Source organism: Centroberyx gerrardi, chromosome 12, assembly GCF_048128805.1.
Source record: "Centroberyx gerrardi isolate f3 chromosome 12, fCenGer3.hap1.cur.20231027, whole genome shotgun sequence".
NCBI classification, from domain to species: domain Eukaryota; kingdom Metazoa; phylum Chordata; class Actinopteri; order Beryciformes; family Berycidae; genus Centroberyx; species Centroberyx gerrardi.
Genome location: NC_136008.1, coordinates 24,807,403 through 24,823,543, shown reverse-complemented (window position 1 = coordinate 24,823,543; position 16,141 = coordinate 24,807,403). Strand labels below are relative to the sequence as shown.

Genomic DNA, 16,141 nt, shown 5'->3' with positions numbered 1-16,141 from the left:
ACTAACTGTCTGAGGACTCCAACTCTAATGACAACACAAGAGAGAAAGAAGTCTGAGAATGTCACTTGATGGCACTCTATTCAAAACATGAAACACAAGCTTAATTTGCAATAGCATAAACCTCATGTTGTCACCAGGACCTGCTAGAAACACATCTGATTAAAATAACCATTTGAACTAGATGGGACTGATCTAACAATAACAGTAGGATCAAAACAATAGGATCGTGTCTTAGACCTCATATTGCTTAATATTTAGTAGGCATTTTGATATGCTTGCTCATAACATTTTGACATTGATTCCCAGTAAAATGCCACTAAAGAAGTAGCTGTGAAACACATATTTATGACGTATGAGATTAACATAGGAATAAAGGAGTATCTCATTTTAAAGATGAGCTGAAACTTTATTGATCCCTGTGTCGACACTGGGTAATCTGGCTCTCTACAGAGACTAATGCAAACATGCAAAGCCATTGAAAATATGTCAGTTAATAATTGACCCAGGTCTGGTTGCAAAGACTGACAGTAAACAGATTATAATCTGTGGACTATCGGAGTTTTCGACAGCTGGCGATGAATGGTATAAACTTCTTTAAAGCCAGACAGGCTTATCGTAGGCTGCTATACAAGCTCAAGCTGCAATGATCGTGAGAAAAAATTATATTTAATGAAAAGGAAAATGCTGCAGTACAGCCCAACATCTAAATTCCAAGCACTTCTTCAAATTCTTGTTGAGTGTTCTGGTTGTGCCGTTTGGTGTAATTGAATTGCATATTCATATTATAAGACACTCCACATTTTGTTATTGTTAAATGTGAAAGGAATTTCTGTAGCTTAATTATCCAAGAATGTGCATGGTATCTGCTAGGCCCCGGGGGCATCGAATGATGACACTTCAGATAATGGATCAATCACGAATCAACACGTTGCAATCAAAATCTGTCGATAAAAGTAAATAAAGTTCAGATTGCTATGTAATATCTATTCTGTTAATGTGTATTCATCATGTATTCATTAGGTCAGCACTGATTTGTCATTTAATCAAGTCTAAGCCTTGTGTCATAAAAGAGCTCAGTCCCAATTTGCAACACCCCCTTAGGCCTTAAGGAGATTTTTTAGTAATGAAAAAAGATGTGTGTTGCTCTCTGATTTGTGTGACATTGATTAATCACCAATATTTCAGCACAAGGCTTCCTCGAGGGCATGAGACAAGAGATTTCTACAACCATGTTTGATGATAATAACCTCGCTTCTAACTCATGAATGTGTCTACAGTTGCAGCCAATTAAAATGCACAAGAAAATGAGGTAGCTGTTTAGGCACAGTTCATTATGCTGCAGAAGTGGTAAGGCAGGTTTCTTAGCTGTTTCTCTGAGCCATCCATGCATGATAAATCATCAAACGGCATACTGCTGTCGGAAGCGCAAGTAATGCATCACGGATTGAGTGTTTTTAAATGGCTGCAAATAATACCTTACCTCACGTATCCCCGCAATAAACTGCTAGCATTTCATTGGGATGCATTGCAGCACTTGAGGTATAGTTCGCCAACGAGGTTTAGTGACATAAAAGAGGCGCTGAACGCACGGCAATGTGTTTCTTAACGAATCATTAGAGCATGCTATGGATTTAAAGACGAGGAGGGATCTGTCTCTTCTAAAAACGATGGCATGGTAAAAAAAAAAAAAAAAAAAAAAAAGATGGTGGTGAGGATTAGGACTGCTTTAGCTGAGCTCATTTACATCCCCAGCATCAGCAATCTAATGCTACTTGAGGAGGGATTAAGCCTCTCTCCCCTTGACTTTGATCAGATATACAACACTTGTCTTTCTACTTAGAAATATTCACCCTCAAGGATAGAGCGGAAGGAACTCATGTATAATTTTCTCTGCTACCTCAGGTTTTTCCTTTGTAATAATCCCCATGCTAATGCGAAGCCAGCAACTATGTCTACAGTAAGTCCCTCATTTGCTCAGCTTTAAGTCATGTTTAAACATTGATGGGGTTGAGGAATAATGAAGATCTGTCAATAGCTGCCAGTACAGACATATTGCATCCTTCAAACATCCATATTTCTGTGAGTCAGTTTATTATAGCGGCCATCTCTCCCTGACTCCAGGTTTTAAATGGATTATGAGAGAAGCAGTGTACTATATTATTCAGTGAGGAATATGGCACCATAGCACCAATCACAATGCTCTATAAGAGTGAAGGATTGGGAAATATTAGGCTTATAAATAGCATTCTCAATATGATAATCCTCAAGTCATCATCTTGTTCTTCTTGAATTCACTGAGGTGATCATGTTGGAGACAGAATCCTTAATCCAAATGCTATCAAATGGTTGCTTGCCATCATGCTCATGGATGTAACTTAAGGATTTCAGGCAGTAGCTTGGCGGGGGTATTGGGCTATTTTCATACCGATTCCATTAACTCCCATTCTAGCTCGGGAGGACGATTTTGTACTAGCTTGGTCTGAAAAATCCCAGACACGGGCAAGTGGGCTAGTCGAATTTCCATAGTTTGATTCTGGATTGTGAAGCAGAGAGTTGAAAAGGCAAAGCGGAGAGAATTACGTTTAGTTTGGTCCAGTCACTGTAGCAGACATATAAATGCTGGTGCAAGGGAGCAAGGTTTTTTCTGCCGCCTAATTTCCTTATGCTGTTGGACAGTGGCTGGCAGCAAGAATGACAGTGTATCAATAGACCATATTCTCATGTTACCACGCTGCCCCTGCTCGCTGTCTCGCTGCCTGGTTTAATGAATGTCCAGAGACAATCTAGATGGAAAGAATCGAAATAGGCTCCTGGGACAGACAGTAACAACTCATGATTAGAATAGCCATTAATTCTCCATCTCCCTCCCTCTCTGTTTGCCGCTGTCTCTGTTTTTTTCTCTGTCAACCTTTCAGTCTCTCTTTGTCTCTAACTCTCCCTGCACTTTTCTCTCTCTCTCTCTCTCTCTCTCGCTCTCTTTCTGTTTTTTTCTCTGTCAACCTTTCAGTCTCTCTTTGTCTCTAACTCTCCCTGCACTTTCTCTTTCCATCCCTCTCCCTCTCAAACAAACAAAAGCGGGATGGGGAAGAGAACTGAGAGAGAGACACGAGAGAGAGGGGGAGAGAGAGAGAGAGAGACGGTGACAAAAGCAGGCGACTGGGTGAGGGATGGAGGTGTTGGGAGACGGTGGGAGGTGGACGCAGGACTGGAGAGAGGTTTGTGTTGGAAACAATCGGCTATCAAGAGAATGGGCAGGTTCTCTGAGGGAATAAGATCAAAGGACCATCTGCCCACATAGAGGAGCCGGGCTGGATTCATAGGGGAGAGAGCGGCTCAAGCGGTGCCCGGGCCTGAAAAGGAGTGATGTTTCTGGCCTGTGGCAATAGAGGCTAACACCGTCCTCAGATCGAAAAGGAACCCTCAATCTGGAAGCTTTTTCGCCTGTTCCAAGCTGCCCATTCATCAAACATATGCTGAACCAATTCTTTTGCTGTGCCGTGCAGTGTAGCAGGAGTTGGCATGAGTGAATTCGCTCTGCTGGCTTTTGGATTGCTCTGCATTAAGATGGCAGGGAGAGATCTTTGACTCCGCTCTTTGTCCCCTCTGTCTTCTCTTCGCAAGCTTTGGCATGTCTTAAGAGGGATAACTTCTATGATCAAATGTACCGTGGTTACAGTGGACATAACTGAGCGCTGTTCAGCAACCCTGATTTTCTGTGGATATACTGAGAAACACTGCATTCAGCGACAGGATTGAAACAGATTTAATATCATTGCCCTTAAACAAATAAATCACAGCCGTGTTCCATCAAAGATTTCCGTAGTGTATCCATATTATCAATTTTTCTATGATTCAGTATATCTCAATAAGGTCAGTGCTTGAGAGAGGTTAGACATGCTATTTCAACATACAGATGAAGACACAAAAATAGACAATTCTGTTTGATTGGAGGAAAACGGTCTGTATATGGGAACAGCTTTGCATGCCTCTCCATAAGTGCTTCTAGCTAATGTAAGCTTATTTGTCCCTGTGGTATATGAAGAGGAGGCTGTCTCTCAATAAAACATCTAATTTTGCATCCTACATAAACCCATCATGCCAAATCAACACACTCAGTCCTCAGTGCACATACTGGAGCAATTTTGATAAATTACACAGTACATTCAGGTTCCTTAAAGTCAAAACACTACATCCTCCACACACATCAGGGACATTATGCTCTGCGTACCTACATACTTTGACGCAAATGCAAGCAGATCAAAATCTCACCAGCACAATATGTCTTGCCACATAATTATGTAAGAGTGGATTAGTCATGTCAGTGTCACGACAGATCCCATCCACACAGAGCACGGGATAAACAGCCTGACATAAAGAGAGCCAGTCGGCCATTCATCATCCAGCTGTCAGAAGGAAACCATCATTACAGCTTGTTCTTCCTTCTCTGGATTCATGGTGGTTGAGCAAAAGCTCTTGCCGAGAAAAATCACCCACGTACAGCATCTACAAGGGTTCAAATCCTGGGCAACAGATTATTTTTGAATACGTTGGGGGAAATTTTGAGGGGAAAAATGAGGAGCGAATCATTTTGAGGCTCTTCAAGTTTCTGAAAAGTAAATCTATTACACCTCCAGCATTTCAGACTTTCAGAAACTGTTTCAAATATCTTACCACCTACGCCTGATCTTGGCTCAATCTGTACTGTCTGTCATGCTCATATCTGTTCTGCTATTTTCCACTGTATATTATCTGAAATATTCCAGTAGTCCGGGCTGCCAAGTGCAAACCAAAATGAGGTAAATGGTCACTCATAATGTAGAAAAGTTCAGGCTGGACAGCTTTTCCTAGCTGTTTCTATCAGAGGTGTTCAGCCGTGACGCATCATTAGTCATCATGCTGCTGTCTGAGGTGCCAGCATTTGCATCGTACCTGGAGCATTTTAAATGGCAGTCACTGTAAAAGTGCTCAATCTCCTTCTCACTTCTGCAGACAGGCTGGACAAGCTGCTCACTAATGGCTGCTCACCTGCTCGCCACATGCAGGTAGATAACATAACAGGAATTCTCCACGATTAGAAAAACAACTTGACCTTGTGAGCCGAAAGTAAACAGTTTGGCTGGTAGACAGGAGCAGCCGTCGCACAGTTAGAAACGATCAAGAGTTCAGCATCAGTGGGAAAAAACATCCTCACCTCTGCAGATGGGGACAGGGAAGTCCCACACCGAGACACCAGCTGCGTTGTTGACACAGGTGAGGAGCGAGTGTCCGTCCAGGATGTAGCCGGTGACACAGCGGTAGCGAATCTTGTCGCCGACGCTGAACTGTGTTCCGTTCAGTATGCCTTTGGGTGGAATACCTGGATTTCCACACGAGCTGCTCCGCAACTCTGGGACATGGGAAGAGAAGGCGGTATTGGTTAGAATAATGATGTGTGTTATTGTAAAAGATATGTACAAGAACAAGTTTTCTGCCCATTTAGAGTAAAAATAAAGTTATCTTGAAAATAGTTTTAGCCTGGCAGGTAATGATCTTACCATGGTGGGCCACCATGGTAGAAAACATAAACATAAAGGGGGAACACTGAGAACTCTATTGAATAAACTACCTTACATCCAGTACTATGTTCGTATGTTGCTAACTAGCCATTGAACATATTGTAAAAATCACTCATTATACAACTCTAAATGTAGGAAGGGAAGACAAAATAGTCAGAATAATGGTAGATTGTTTTTGTAGAGTGTGCATTACAAAGTTGGTTATCAAGAATTCAAGCTTCTGAGCTGAGCCAGTTTTCCAGATGGGATTAAAAAAAGGTGTCATTCAAAAATATATATTCATTGGGATTACTTTTAGGCAAATTTTCTCACTGATATTCACACTGTATTTAAACTCCAGGGAGGTTATTGTGAATGAATGTTTCTTCTTTTTGAACCAGATTTTAAACATAGTGTTACAACCATTTAATTCTCTCAAATGACCTCCATTCCTAACAGCCTATTGTATGCATATTGCATTGTGTTGTTGTTTTCCCCAAACAAATTACATTATTAATATAGCTAGTTACACATTGTTCTTCAACCCTGAAAAAATGCTAGGATGGTCACAATAAGGTCACATTTGCAGAAATATGAATGATATCAACCTCTTAGCACCTGGACTAAGAATACCAATAGAGCCAATAGAAGAAAACCGACCAACTGATGAACAGTTTTCCTGCTGCATGCTCGCAGTTCTCTATTGCCTCATTACCTGTTGTGTATCTACTACCTACTGTTCATCATTTTCAATAAGCATAGATATTAGAAACATATATACGATAGATGACAGGACAAGAAGAATGAAAAATAATATTACATACACAAAACTGCATTAATATTATGTTTAGAAATGCCTTTAACCAGCCACATTTATACAAGATGGCATATTGAAGTTATATATATCTTCACCAAGAAGTTGATGCCAAAGAAATTTGAACTCGTCACACTTGACTTCCTTGGCACCATTTTATTGCTCTTATAGAGCCAAAATACTTGATAAACAGTTTGCCAAACTATTGAAAGAAATTGTTGATAAAGATCTATTGTCAGTTGTGATGAACAGGCCAAGAGGTTTGTTCAGCCTTGTATTTCTTTAAAGATGTTTTTATACACATTGCCCTTCAGCCAACTGGAGAAAATCCACCAATACATTTCTCCCTTCGATTAGAACACCACAATTCTGTCAATCTCTGTCAAAAGTCCTTTTCACATCTCCAGGCCCTTTTGGCTGTTCAAAACTCTGGTCTAAATAATAATATTGATAAGGCTTTCCATCGTCGCCCCTAAGACCAAGAAGCTTTGGCTAGCAAAAACACTTCCTTGTGCAGCAAATATAGTTCAATGCTATAATTCTCTCATGTAATAATGTTAGTTACTTAAAAAAAAAGAAATCCATGTTTTTGCTGTTTTGAATTTTTGCTGTTTTAATGATGTTCTATTGACCTTATTCACACGGCCGCCATTTTGAACACTCAGGGTGGGAGATTGGCATAAAACTAGCATTAGTTCATATAGACCAAACAGTTGTATTATAAATAGGCTAGCAACCCCGGGAACAATAACCACAATGACTGCTTGAATTTAGCAGGAAAGTAGTTAGTAAGCTAAGCTAGACTCTGGTAGCTAGCGATAATGGGCCAAATATATTACATTTATATTAAAATGTGAACATCCCTCTGGATTCTTGAGATCCATGTGTTTCTAATATGTTTTCAGTGGAGAATCTGTGAAATGCTAAATATGTGTATGATGTGCATCTTGGTACACAACATTAGGACAGAGCTGGGCTGTAGGCCTACTTACTCTTCCAGGTAGTTTCCTACCCCAAGTGTTAAAAATGGTGTGAATCAGGTCAATATTTCAATAACAAAACATCCACGCCTGAATCATAACCACTGTTATAAAACCAGCACAGATAGCTCCACTTAAATCAGAGGCAGCTCAATACATGCAGGTTCGCAGATCTCCAATGGAAAAACACCTGTTGTAAATCTACTTAACCATATCATTTAAAAAACAACATAGTCGTCTATATTGGAAACTAAAGGCTTGGCTTTATGATAATGAACGTTGCAGAATTATGTTGGCGGTTGACGATCAATACGACCCAATTAGTCTGATCAGGTCCTGTGTTGTTCTGTTGATAGGAATATAAAACTTCCTTCTGTCCTACAGCTTGTGACTGATCATGCAGTCAAGTGTAATTATTATTTTCGATATGTGCCATCTGGTTTTCAGCTAATTATTCTAACTGGCAAGCCAGGAAACAAATAAAAAAAATCATTTTTCCCCTCCATTAGATAAACTGTATATGAGCATTTTGTTTGTTTGTTTTTCTGTGTGTATGAGCGAGAGAGAGAGCGAGAGAGAGAGAGAGAGAGAGAGCGAGCGAGAGAGAGAAGAACGTGCATGTGAATTTGAGACCCCGATCAGAAAGTTGATTTCATTGACAGACACAGCTGTGAAGTCGTATTTTCAAATGTTCATTTCCAGGAATCATTTACTAATCCAATTACTAATCCACTTTACAGCGCAGATGCTCATATACAGATCCCCCACATGCATTATCTCTGATGAATGCAATATTAATCCCCAGCCATCAACTGGCGGCTGTTGATGTTTATGAGCAAGATTAAATACCAACAGACTGCGACTGGTGGAAAACAGGAGAAAAGGGGGATTCAGAGCATGTGTGAAATACAGAAAGTATCATCCAACACACCTGTGGTTAGGATTTACAGAGAGGCATGATTACCCTCAACTCCAAGTGAAAACCAGGTTTAAAAATACAGGAGCGAGGGGCTTTAAGAGTAAATACCGGCCCCCTCATACCGGAAACAACTATGGAATGAATGTTATCTGCATACAAGCATACATAGAAAAATATATCTAATGCTGCCGTTGCTCTGCTGCATAGTATTTTTTTTAGGAAGCACAATATAAAAGCGTTTTGACCCTGCTTGACTATTGTTTTCCAGCGCAGCCATGTGCTCTGCTGTCCCTCCATGGCGCTGTGGCACAGCACAGTCCCTGGCAACGCACAACAAACATCTCACCATGGGAATTGCAGAGAGCCTGTGAAATTCAAATTCATTTGTTTGAAAAATCAAATTGGTGGAGTTCAACAAACTGTGACTCGCCACATCAAAGGCTATCCAAATATCTACAACCTCGCCACAACAAGCCTTTAGAGTTCGCCGAGGAGAACGCCGGTTTAATATTCAGCGCACTGCTGAGTTGAAAACATCTGCATCAAGCAAATCCGCACCAGACAGAAAATCATCTGGTCACGGATGGGCGTCGCATGCAATCGGGAGGTCATTAAGAACTCTCCATGACCAAAAAAAAAAAAAAACATTTTCAGAAACCCTTTCACCACAACACAACCCATTAGCCTCAGATTAAAACGCTTTACCATGAACAGGATGGCGATGGTCATTGGAGTATAGCAAAGGGAAAGTGCGCTTCAACCATTTCATATCAACCAATCCTCTGCATCAGCTATGTGATATGAATGCAGAATGGCAAAAACAACAAGCAAAAGAAAAACTGCTTGATGAGCTGAAGGGATTGAGCAGGGCCCGTGCTGCCGAGCATTCCTTAGATCACTAGTAGTCTGGGAATTGTGCCGATGCCGGTATAAAGGAAAACAAGGTCAGTGTCCTGCAGCAACCTGGTATCTCCAAAATTTCAGGAATTTGGCAAAATTGGTTGATTTTACAATGCACAATTATCAATGGCTTGGTCCCAGCATCATAAAAATGTCTACCTTTGGGAGACGATGGCAATTCCAGTAAAACGATACAAGATTTCTAGAGGACACTAATAGTAGCTAATATCAATTACTTACACTTCCAGGATAGACTAAAAACTTGTCCATGGTAATTAGGTGATTGGTGGGTATACTATATATGCCCAGGAAAAGAGGTGAGCACAATCCATATAGCTTCATATACACTCCACTGCATTACTGGGTGCGTTGTTATTCACATGTTTTGGTGTGAGCTTGCTATACACATAGGGCTCATGGGCCTACCTTTAGGAGATTTGCTGAAATCCACCAAATATCGATTAAACTGTCCAAGGCATCTGAGGGATTTTAATTTAGTGTGTATACACATTTTACATAGTTCTTTGTCTTTTGTTGTTGTTGTTGTTGTTTTCGCTTTGTGGTCTGACCCACATTCTCTCCAAGAACTGAAAAAGTGTATCATTTCAGCAATTATATATTTGAACAGAGATAAAGAAAAATGATCAGCCATTCATTGCGATAATCATTACTTTCTGGCAGCTGTGCATGACAGAGCTGTATGAACAAACAAAAGACCTGCTCTGGCAAGCAAATGTTTCGAGAAACTCACCCCAGGTCACTAATTAAAAAGTAATGGATGCATCCCAGCTGTAATTATACCAGCACTGACTCAATGCCCTTTGGTGTATGGAAAGTCATACCTAATGACTCAGACAGACAGGCCCTTGAATTAATTCACAGGATGTGTTGCAGATATTTGAAGCACTTGGTTCAGATAAGGCCTCGCATTGCAAGTAAAAGGAAAATCTAAGCCTATACTGCAGCTAACCCTACATCTCTTAATGTGAAATTGGGAAAAAGACAACTACTTTGACTAACAGCCTGCGCACGGAACAATGAATCGGGCTTTCTCCTTTTATGAGGGTTTGAAGAATCCCCTAAAGAAATCAAGTGTTTTAGATACAGCGTTAGCCCTGAGCTAACGAGTGTGCCTGTCTGGAGGACCCTGAATAAATTGTTGATATAACTCAACCTTGAGAAAACAGCTGCTCTGAAACACCAAGGGGCTGCTGCTAAACTTCATGATATCCGGTAAACAGATTTTAAGATAGGCGTGCAAAACGAATGCAAACAACGCTAATACGATGCTGGAGGAGCGCTCTTAACCTTGCAAAGCATCTCTAACCCATCTTCAAACTAAAGCCTGGTTTAAAAAAAAAACCGAAACATCACAACATCACAGCAAACAAACTGTGTGATCCCACAGAAAAACAAATGCAAACAATATTATTATTATGCGGGAGAGCGCTCTCAACCTGGTGAAATATCTCTAACCCTTCCATTAAGTAACACCTGGTCAAAACAGCAGTGTGCATTAAACCTCACAAAAATAGAACATGATACCAGAGAAAAACCAAGACAGACAATGTTAATAGGATTGAAGAGCACCCATCTACAGTATAAAATAAGGCCGGGTTAAAACAATGATGCACATGAATAGTGAAGGCTACAGCAGTGGGATTCAGCCATCATAACACAGTGTAGTTTTTACCTTTGACTCACATTCGCACACAGCGGGAGCATGGCAGCCTTGCATTAGCCCTCATCACAGAGGTAGCGAGTGAGTTATGTGAACTAGTAAATGAGGTAGTTGGGTGCGAGATTTCTCTGGGGCTGAGCTATTTATTTCGCCTGTATATCTAATGACTCTGTAGCCCTTTGAAGAAGATGGAAGTTTGACGGAGTGGCGGTGTTTGCGAGCACACAGGCAGCACACTTTCCCCACAGGAGCCGCCTGTGTAGACTGCCTCGTCTGCCTGACTGGCTTCCTAGCTGGCTGGGTGACTGGCTGCCGGGCTGCCTGGCTGGCTTTTCATGCAGGAGGGGGAAAAGAATATTGACTGAACCCACGTCAGATCACAAGGCACAGCAACTGGTAAGCAACGCACACACGCACGCACGCACGCACGCAGACACCTACATTTTTTCAACTCGGCGGGCAATCTGCATTGACAGAAAGGGACAAATGATGAAAAGATTCGGGGAGAAAAGAGGAAATGATGTTTTATGGGTCAGCTGTCTTACAAAGATTCGATGCAAGTAGAAATGCCGCATCCAGGCAGGTTTTAGATAGTCACTGCAATGTTTCCGTTGCAAATACACAACCTTCAACAAAGGGCAAACAGATAGCATTATCCCCAGGTACATGACCAGCACGCAGCAGCAGTAGCCTATCTCTATCCCTTGGAAAGCTACAAGGCTATTGGCTATTGTTTGGCTATCTCGGAAAAAAAAAAAAACATCTATATCCCTTAATAAATGCAGCTTGACCCTTTCAGGCCGCGGTGAAAAGGTTAAGGTTGCAGCGGCACACTGACAGACGAGAGACGGCAGACAGGACAGCAAGCACTAATCAGTGGTAAAAATCCATGGAAGAAGAAGAAAGGAGCTGGTTTGCATTCCAACGTACTTGACAATAGATTGACAGGCCGACTAGAAACGAGACTCCATCTGGCCGTGTCCTTCACTGTCTCCTTCATATACATGCAGATTGAAATCCACTTAACTGCAGTCATGATTCAATCATCTCCGAGAGTCTACAAGCATCACACGTTTAGAGTCACAAGAATGAGCAGCATATACATATTCATGGATACACTGTAGCAAGGCATATCAACATAACAAGGAAGAGAGATGCCTAGTGGTGACAGTGTGATACTATGGTTTGCACATGGATACATTATGGATGAGTACATTGAATGTGGTGCATATATGCCAGTCATATGGGTGTCGGACTGAAAATAATGGATGCTTATGATGATAATCATCTTTTGAGGTTGTAAATTCAGATGATGATGATGATCACAATATTGACTAGGACGAGGCACGTCATTACACTGCAACAGGTAAAGCCAACAAGGTCACAGCACCAATTACCTTAGCCTTATTTCAGAGGCAGAGGTAAATAATACTTTACTACTCAGTCAGCTCTTTAATTATTTATGCTGTGTATTGTATTCTAACCCCAGGCGAATGAAGAATGAATCAAAGTCACCAGAAACTGAACTGTGCAAGTTACTAACGAAGTATTAGCAAAACACAGCTTTGGCTAAAATCCCCGAGACTCCCACACTCATACATTTTGCTGATATAATACCCCGGTGGAAGATATTCTCCATTGTCCTCATTACTCTTCAGTATTGAGTAACAGGAGATATCTGAGCCTCATGTGTAACAAAATGTGATTAACATCCAAATCAGCGTGAAATTCCAGCAAAGACTCCGCAGGCAAAAGTGGAGCCAGAAGAACGAGATCTAATTCAACCAGGCTACCCAGCGGAGAGAGGGGGGGAGAGAGGGGGGGGGGGGGGGGGGGGGGGGGGCACAGATGGGCAGATGGAGAGGGGAGAGGTCTTGGACTGGCCCGGTCTGGCGCAGGTGGAGGGAGGGGAGACGGGGGGGGGGAGATGGTGATGTACATGAGGGAGGGGGGGCAGACCAAGAGGAGATAGGGGAAGTGAAACTGGGAGGAATAAAATGAAGGATCTTGTATGAGAAGGTAGAGGAAGAGGGGAGCAGACAAAGATTGAAGTAGATGGGGAGGAGGGAGACAGAGGGATGAGGAAGACGAGAGAGGCAGGAGAGGAGATTAGAAAAGGAGTAATAGAGGAGAGGAGAGGAGAGGAGAGGAGGGGAGAGGAGAGGAGAGGAGAGGAGAGGAGAGGAGGGGAGAGGAGAGGAGAGGAGAGGAGAGGACAGCTTGAGACATAAGACAGGGAAAATATCAGAATGAGGAAAGGAGGGAGAGAGACAGAGAAATAAAGATGGATGAGCGATGGAGTTGAGATGAAGGAGCAGAGGGGAAGGGAGGAGGGGCGAGAGCTGGTCACAGAAGGATAGTTCATATTTAGACAGCTCCCCGCTGCACTCAGCTCTGCTTCAACACAGATAACTCGGCACATCCATTAGTTCAACTAATTCCCATCGCCATCTGCCGTGCGATTTCAGATGCACCTCTGGAGTCAGAGAAAAGGTTCAGGACTTTGGGGGGAGGGATGTTGATTTGGAAAATATGAGATTAATTTGCTTAATTGAGGTACCTAATGTTTTCATAACTCAACTGTGGAAGTCCTACAGGAAATCAGGCGGAGTAAGTGTGATCACACCTTCCTCTCCGAAGAATAAATGGTATCTACATTTTCCTGGCTAATGGATTTTTCTGCTAAATGAAGATCCAGTTCATCTAGAGCTGTCTCGGTCTTAATCACCAACTTGAATAACATTTATTTCATATTTCATACAAATGGTCATTTCTAATGAGAGCAAACAACAAAGAACAGGGAATAATGTTTTACTCACCTTCATAGGCGATCTTAAATCCATGAGCGCTTACTGCAAAGTCACTGGTAAGCCTCAGTGAAAAAATGGAGCCAGAACTGGTGACGGGTGGTGGGATTGTAAATCCTGTTAACCTGTTGAGAATAAGACAAAGACACCTCAGTCACACGACTCCACCCTAATAAAGAACGACTGTAAAGCTGATAAACTGTGAGACATAAATGATATAGTGAATTCTACAGGATCACATTCCTTCTCAGAGTCCTTCAAAAGCTCCTTGGTAGAGTCTGAAGATACCACTGTGGTAAAACATTCGCACTTTTCAGCTTCCACATATAATAGCCACACAAGTTCAAGAGCAGTCAACCTGCCAACATTGGCGGCTCTATTTTCGTGACAGCGCATGGTGCACGGCGGGGCTTTAAGCCCGCAAAGTGGCATGTTCGTCGGGCGCACAAAGGTTTTTTCTTGCCTGTGTCTGTTTGGTATTTTGGTGACTCATCGTGTGCTTGACTGCAGCGAAATGGGAGGAGAGACACAATAGGGGACATGTCGTAACGCTCAAGTAGCATAGGGCAATTTTGGTGTCAAGGATTATGGGTATTTACACTTGCCGCCTGCTCAGAACATGTCAAAAGCACATGGCACAAAGCACAGTTGTGTTCTATGCTGTTTTTGTGGTTTTACCAAGCAATGTGCGCATGAGCAGATCCTATTCAAAAGCTTACCAACCCTTTTTGTGAATGATATGTTGGCCAATTTAACTAGAACTGTCAACATAGAACTGTCAGTCTGCACCATGATGCATGGAGTGGGGATTGTGGAGGGGACCTTCTGGTGGATGCCTGGATGCGGAGAGCACACTTCTTTTAAAGGGAAGGAAAAGAGGCGATTTGATTGGTCATGACTGGTGCCAGCCCTTACCACAGCTATTGGTAATGTATTCCTCCAAATCCCACCCCGTTTCCAACTGCGCCAAAGGTGTGCCACACACCACTGGTCACGAAATTACCAAAAATTAGTTGCAATGCCCTGTGCGCCCGCGTCGTGCGCCTTTGACTGCACTTTGCACCATGCACCATTGATTCACAAAATTGGAGCCCTGGGTGTCATCGGGCTCTGCTGTGACTACCACCATTTAGCTTTCTCCCTGTGTCTGTCAGTCTTGATGATTGCAAACAGGAACAATTACTTGTTGAAAACTTTGCTCTGGGGCACAGACTGAAACAATACTATCTGGGTCTTAATGGGTTTTTTTATTTTTAGATTAGTCTTTCAGAATTAAAGTAGTAAAAGTGGTGGCGCTGACAAGACATCCCAACGGTAGCCATGTGTGGTGGCTGACATTCATCAACTGCTATAGAGATGTGGGCACTCAAAATGCAAAAATACAATAAAGTTTTCTACCAAAGTGAAATATCACTTTAAATAATCCGAATGTTCAAAAACCTCAAACCTCACCACACCTATGGGTTTGTATACTGCAGCACTTTGTTTCCAATAAAACTGAGAATTGCTCTGAGAATTGTGATGCAATTTATCCACCAATAACATCCTCGGTACTATACAATCAACACCCAAGTGAGAACCTTCTCTATTGTTGGAAGGTGGTTAAGGGCTGGCAGCTGCATTGTAACAGACTGCTTCATTGCTCCATTTCAAATTAGGTGCAGATCCAAACAAATCCATTTGCTTTCACGACGTCGTAAACAAGATGTGTTGCTGACCATTCCTCAGCGGCGGTTGCCGATGTTCTATCGACCTTCCACCCCCGTAAGCCAGGCAATGTAACAGTTATGGTGAATAGAACTTGTGCATGGAACAAAATGTCTTGTTCTCTATTGCCCTATTGTTTTCTCTTGCTATTTTCTATTGCTAGTCCAGCTGCTGTTTGTCTTACTGTGACTGCAACTCTGCTTGACAATTAGCTAGGTGAATGATGTCTATAGTAGGCCTCAGGTGGAAAAAATAAATAAATTCCCTCTGTGACAGCAAGGAAGAAGGTGCTGTATTTACAGCTTCAATAGAGTTTCCAATTACAGCACTGTGAACTGCGCTGCTCCTCGCAGTAAATAATTACCCTTTGTTGCAGGTACTGCACAGTATGCCAAGATACAACTTGAAGTCAATTGCTATCTGATGCAATTTTGGATGCAACTTATGAGGAAATAGGACTTAGAAGTGTGACCTTGTTAGGAGATTTTTACACAGGCACGCAGTAGTGTATTGAGATTACATACTATCATAGTAACAGCATATGCTTGGTAGCATGTCCAATGAGCTAGATTTTGCTGCTGAGAAAGGTACTATGTGTTTTGCTAAATATTTGTCTTTATTTTTCTGTATTTTTTTTTTCTTCTTCTTTTTTTTGCTCTCTGAGCTCATTCAGTAAGTCAAGATTTATTTTCCCAGTCTCAGAGCAGCGAAGCAGAGCTGGTAGACAAGGGGGGCATCTAGTGAATCTTGTCAGCACTATTCTTTCACCTATCTTTTTTTTTTTTTTTTTCTGTCCATA

General features: G+C 41.9%; 1 protein-coding gene across 1 annotated transcript in view; it reads right to left on the bottom strand.

The window, feature by feature from the left end:
• Positions 1-16,141, bottom strand: part of LOC139931856 (CUB and sushi domain-containing protein 3-like) — a 214,744-nt gene that overhangs the window by 166,712 nt on the left and 31,891 nt on the right. Inside the window, exons 3-4 of the mRNA XM_071925480.2 lie at positions 13,648-13,760; positions 5,192-5,386 (exon numbers count right to left, since the gene is read on the bottom strand). Of these exons, the coding sequence (XP_071781581.2) occupies positions 5,192-5,386; positions 13,648-13,760 (308 nt within the window). The remainder of the gene's footprint in view (positions 1-5,191; positions 5,387-13,647; positions 13,761-16,141) is intronic.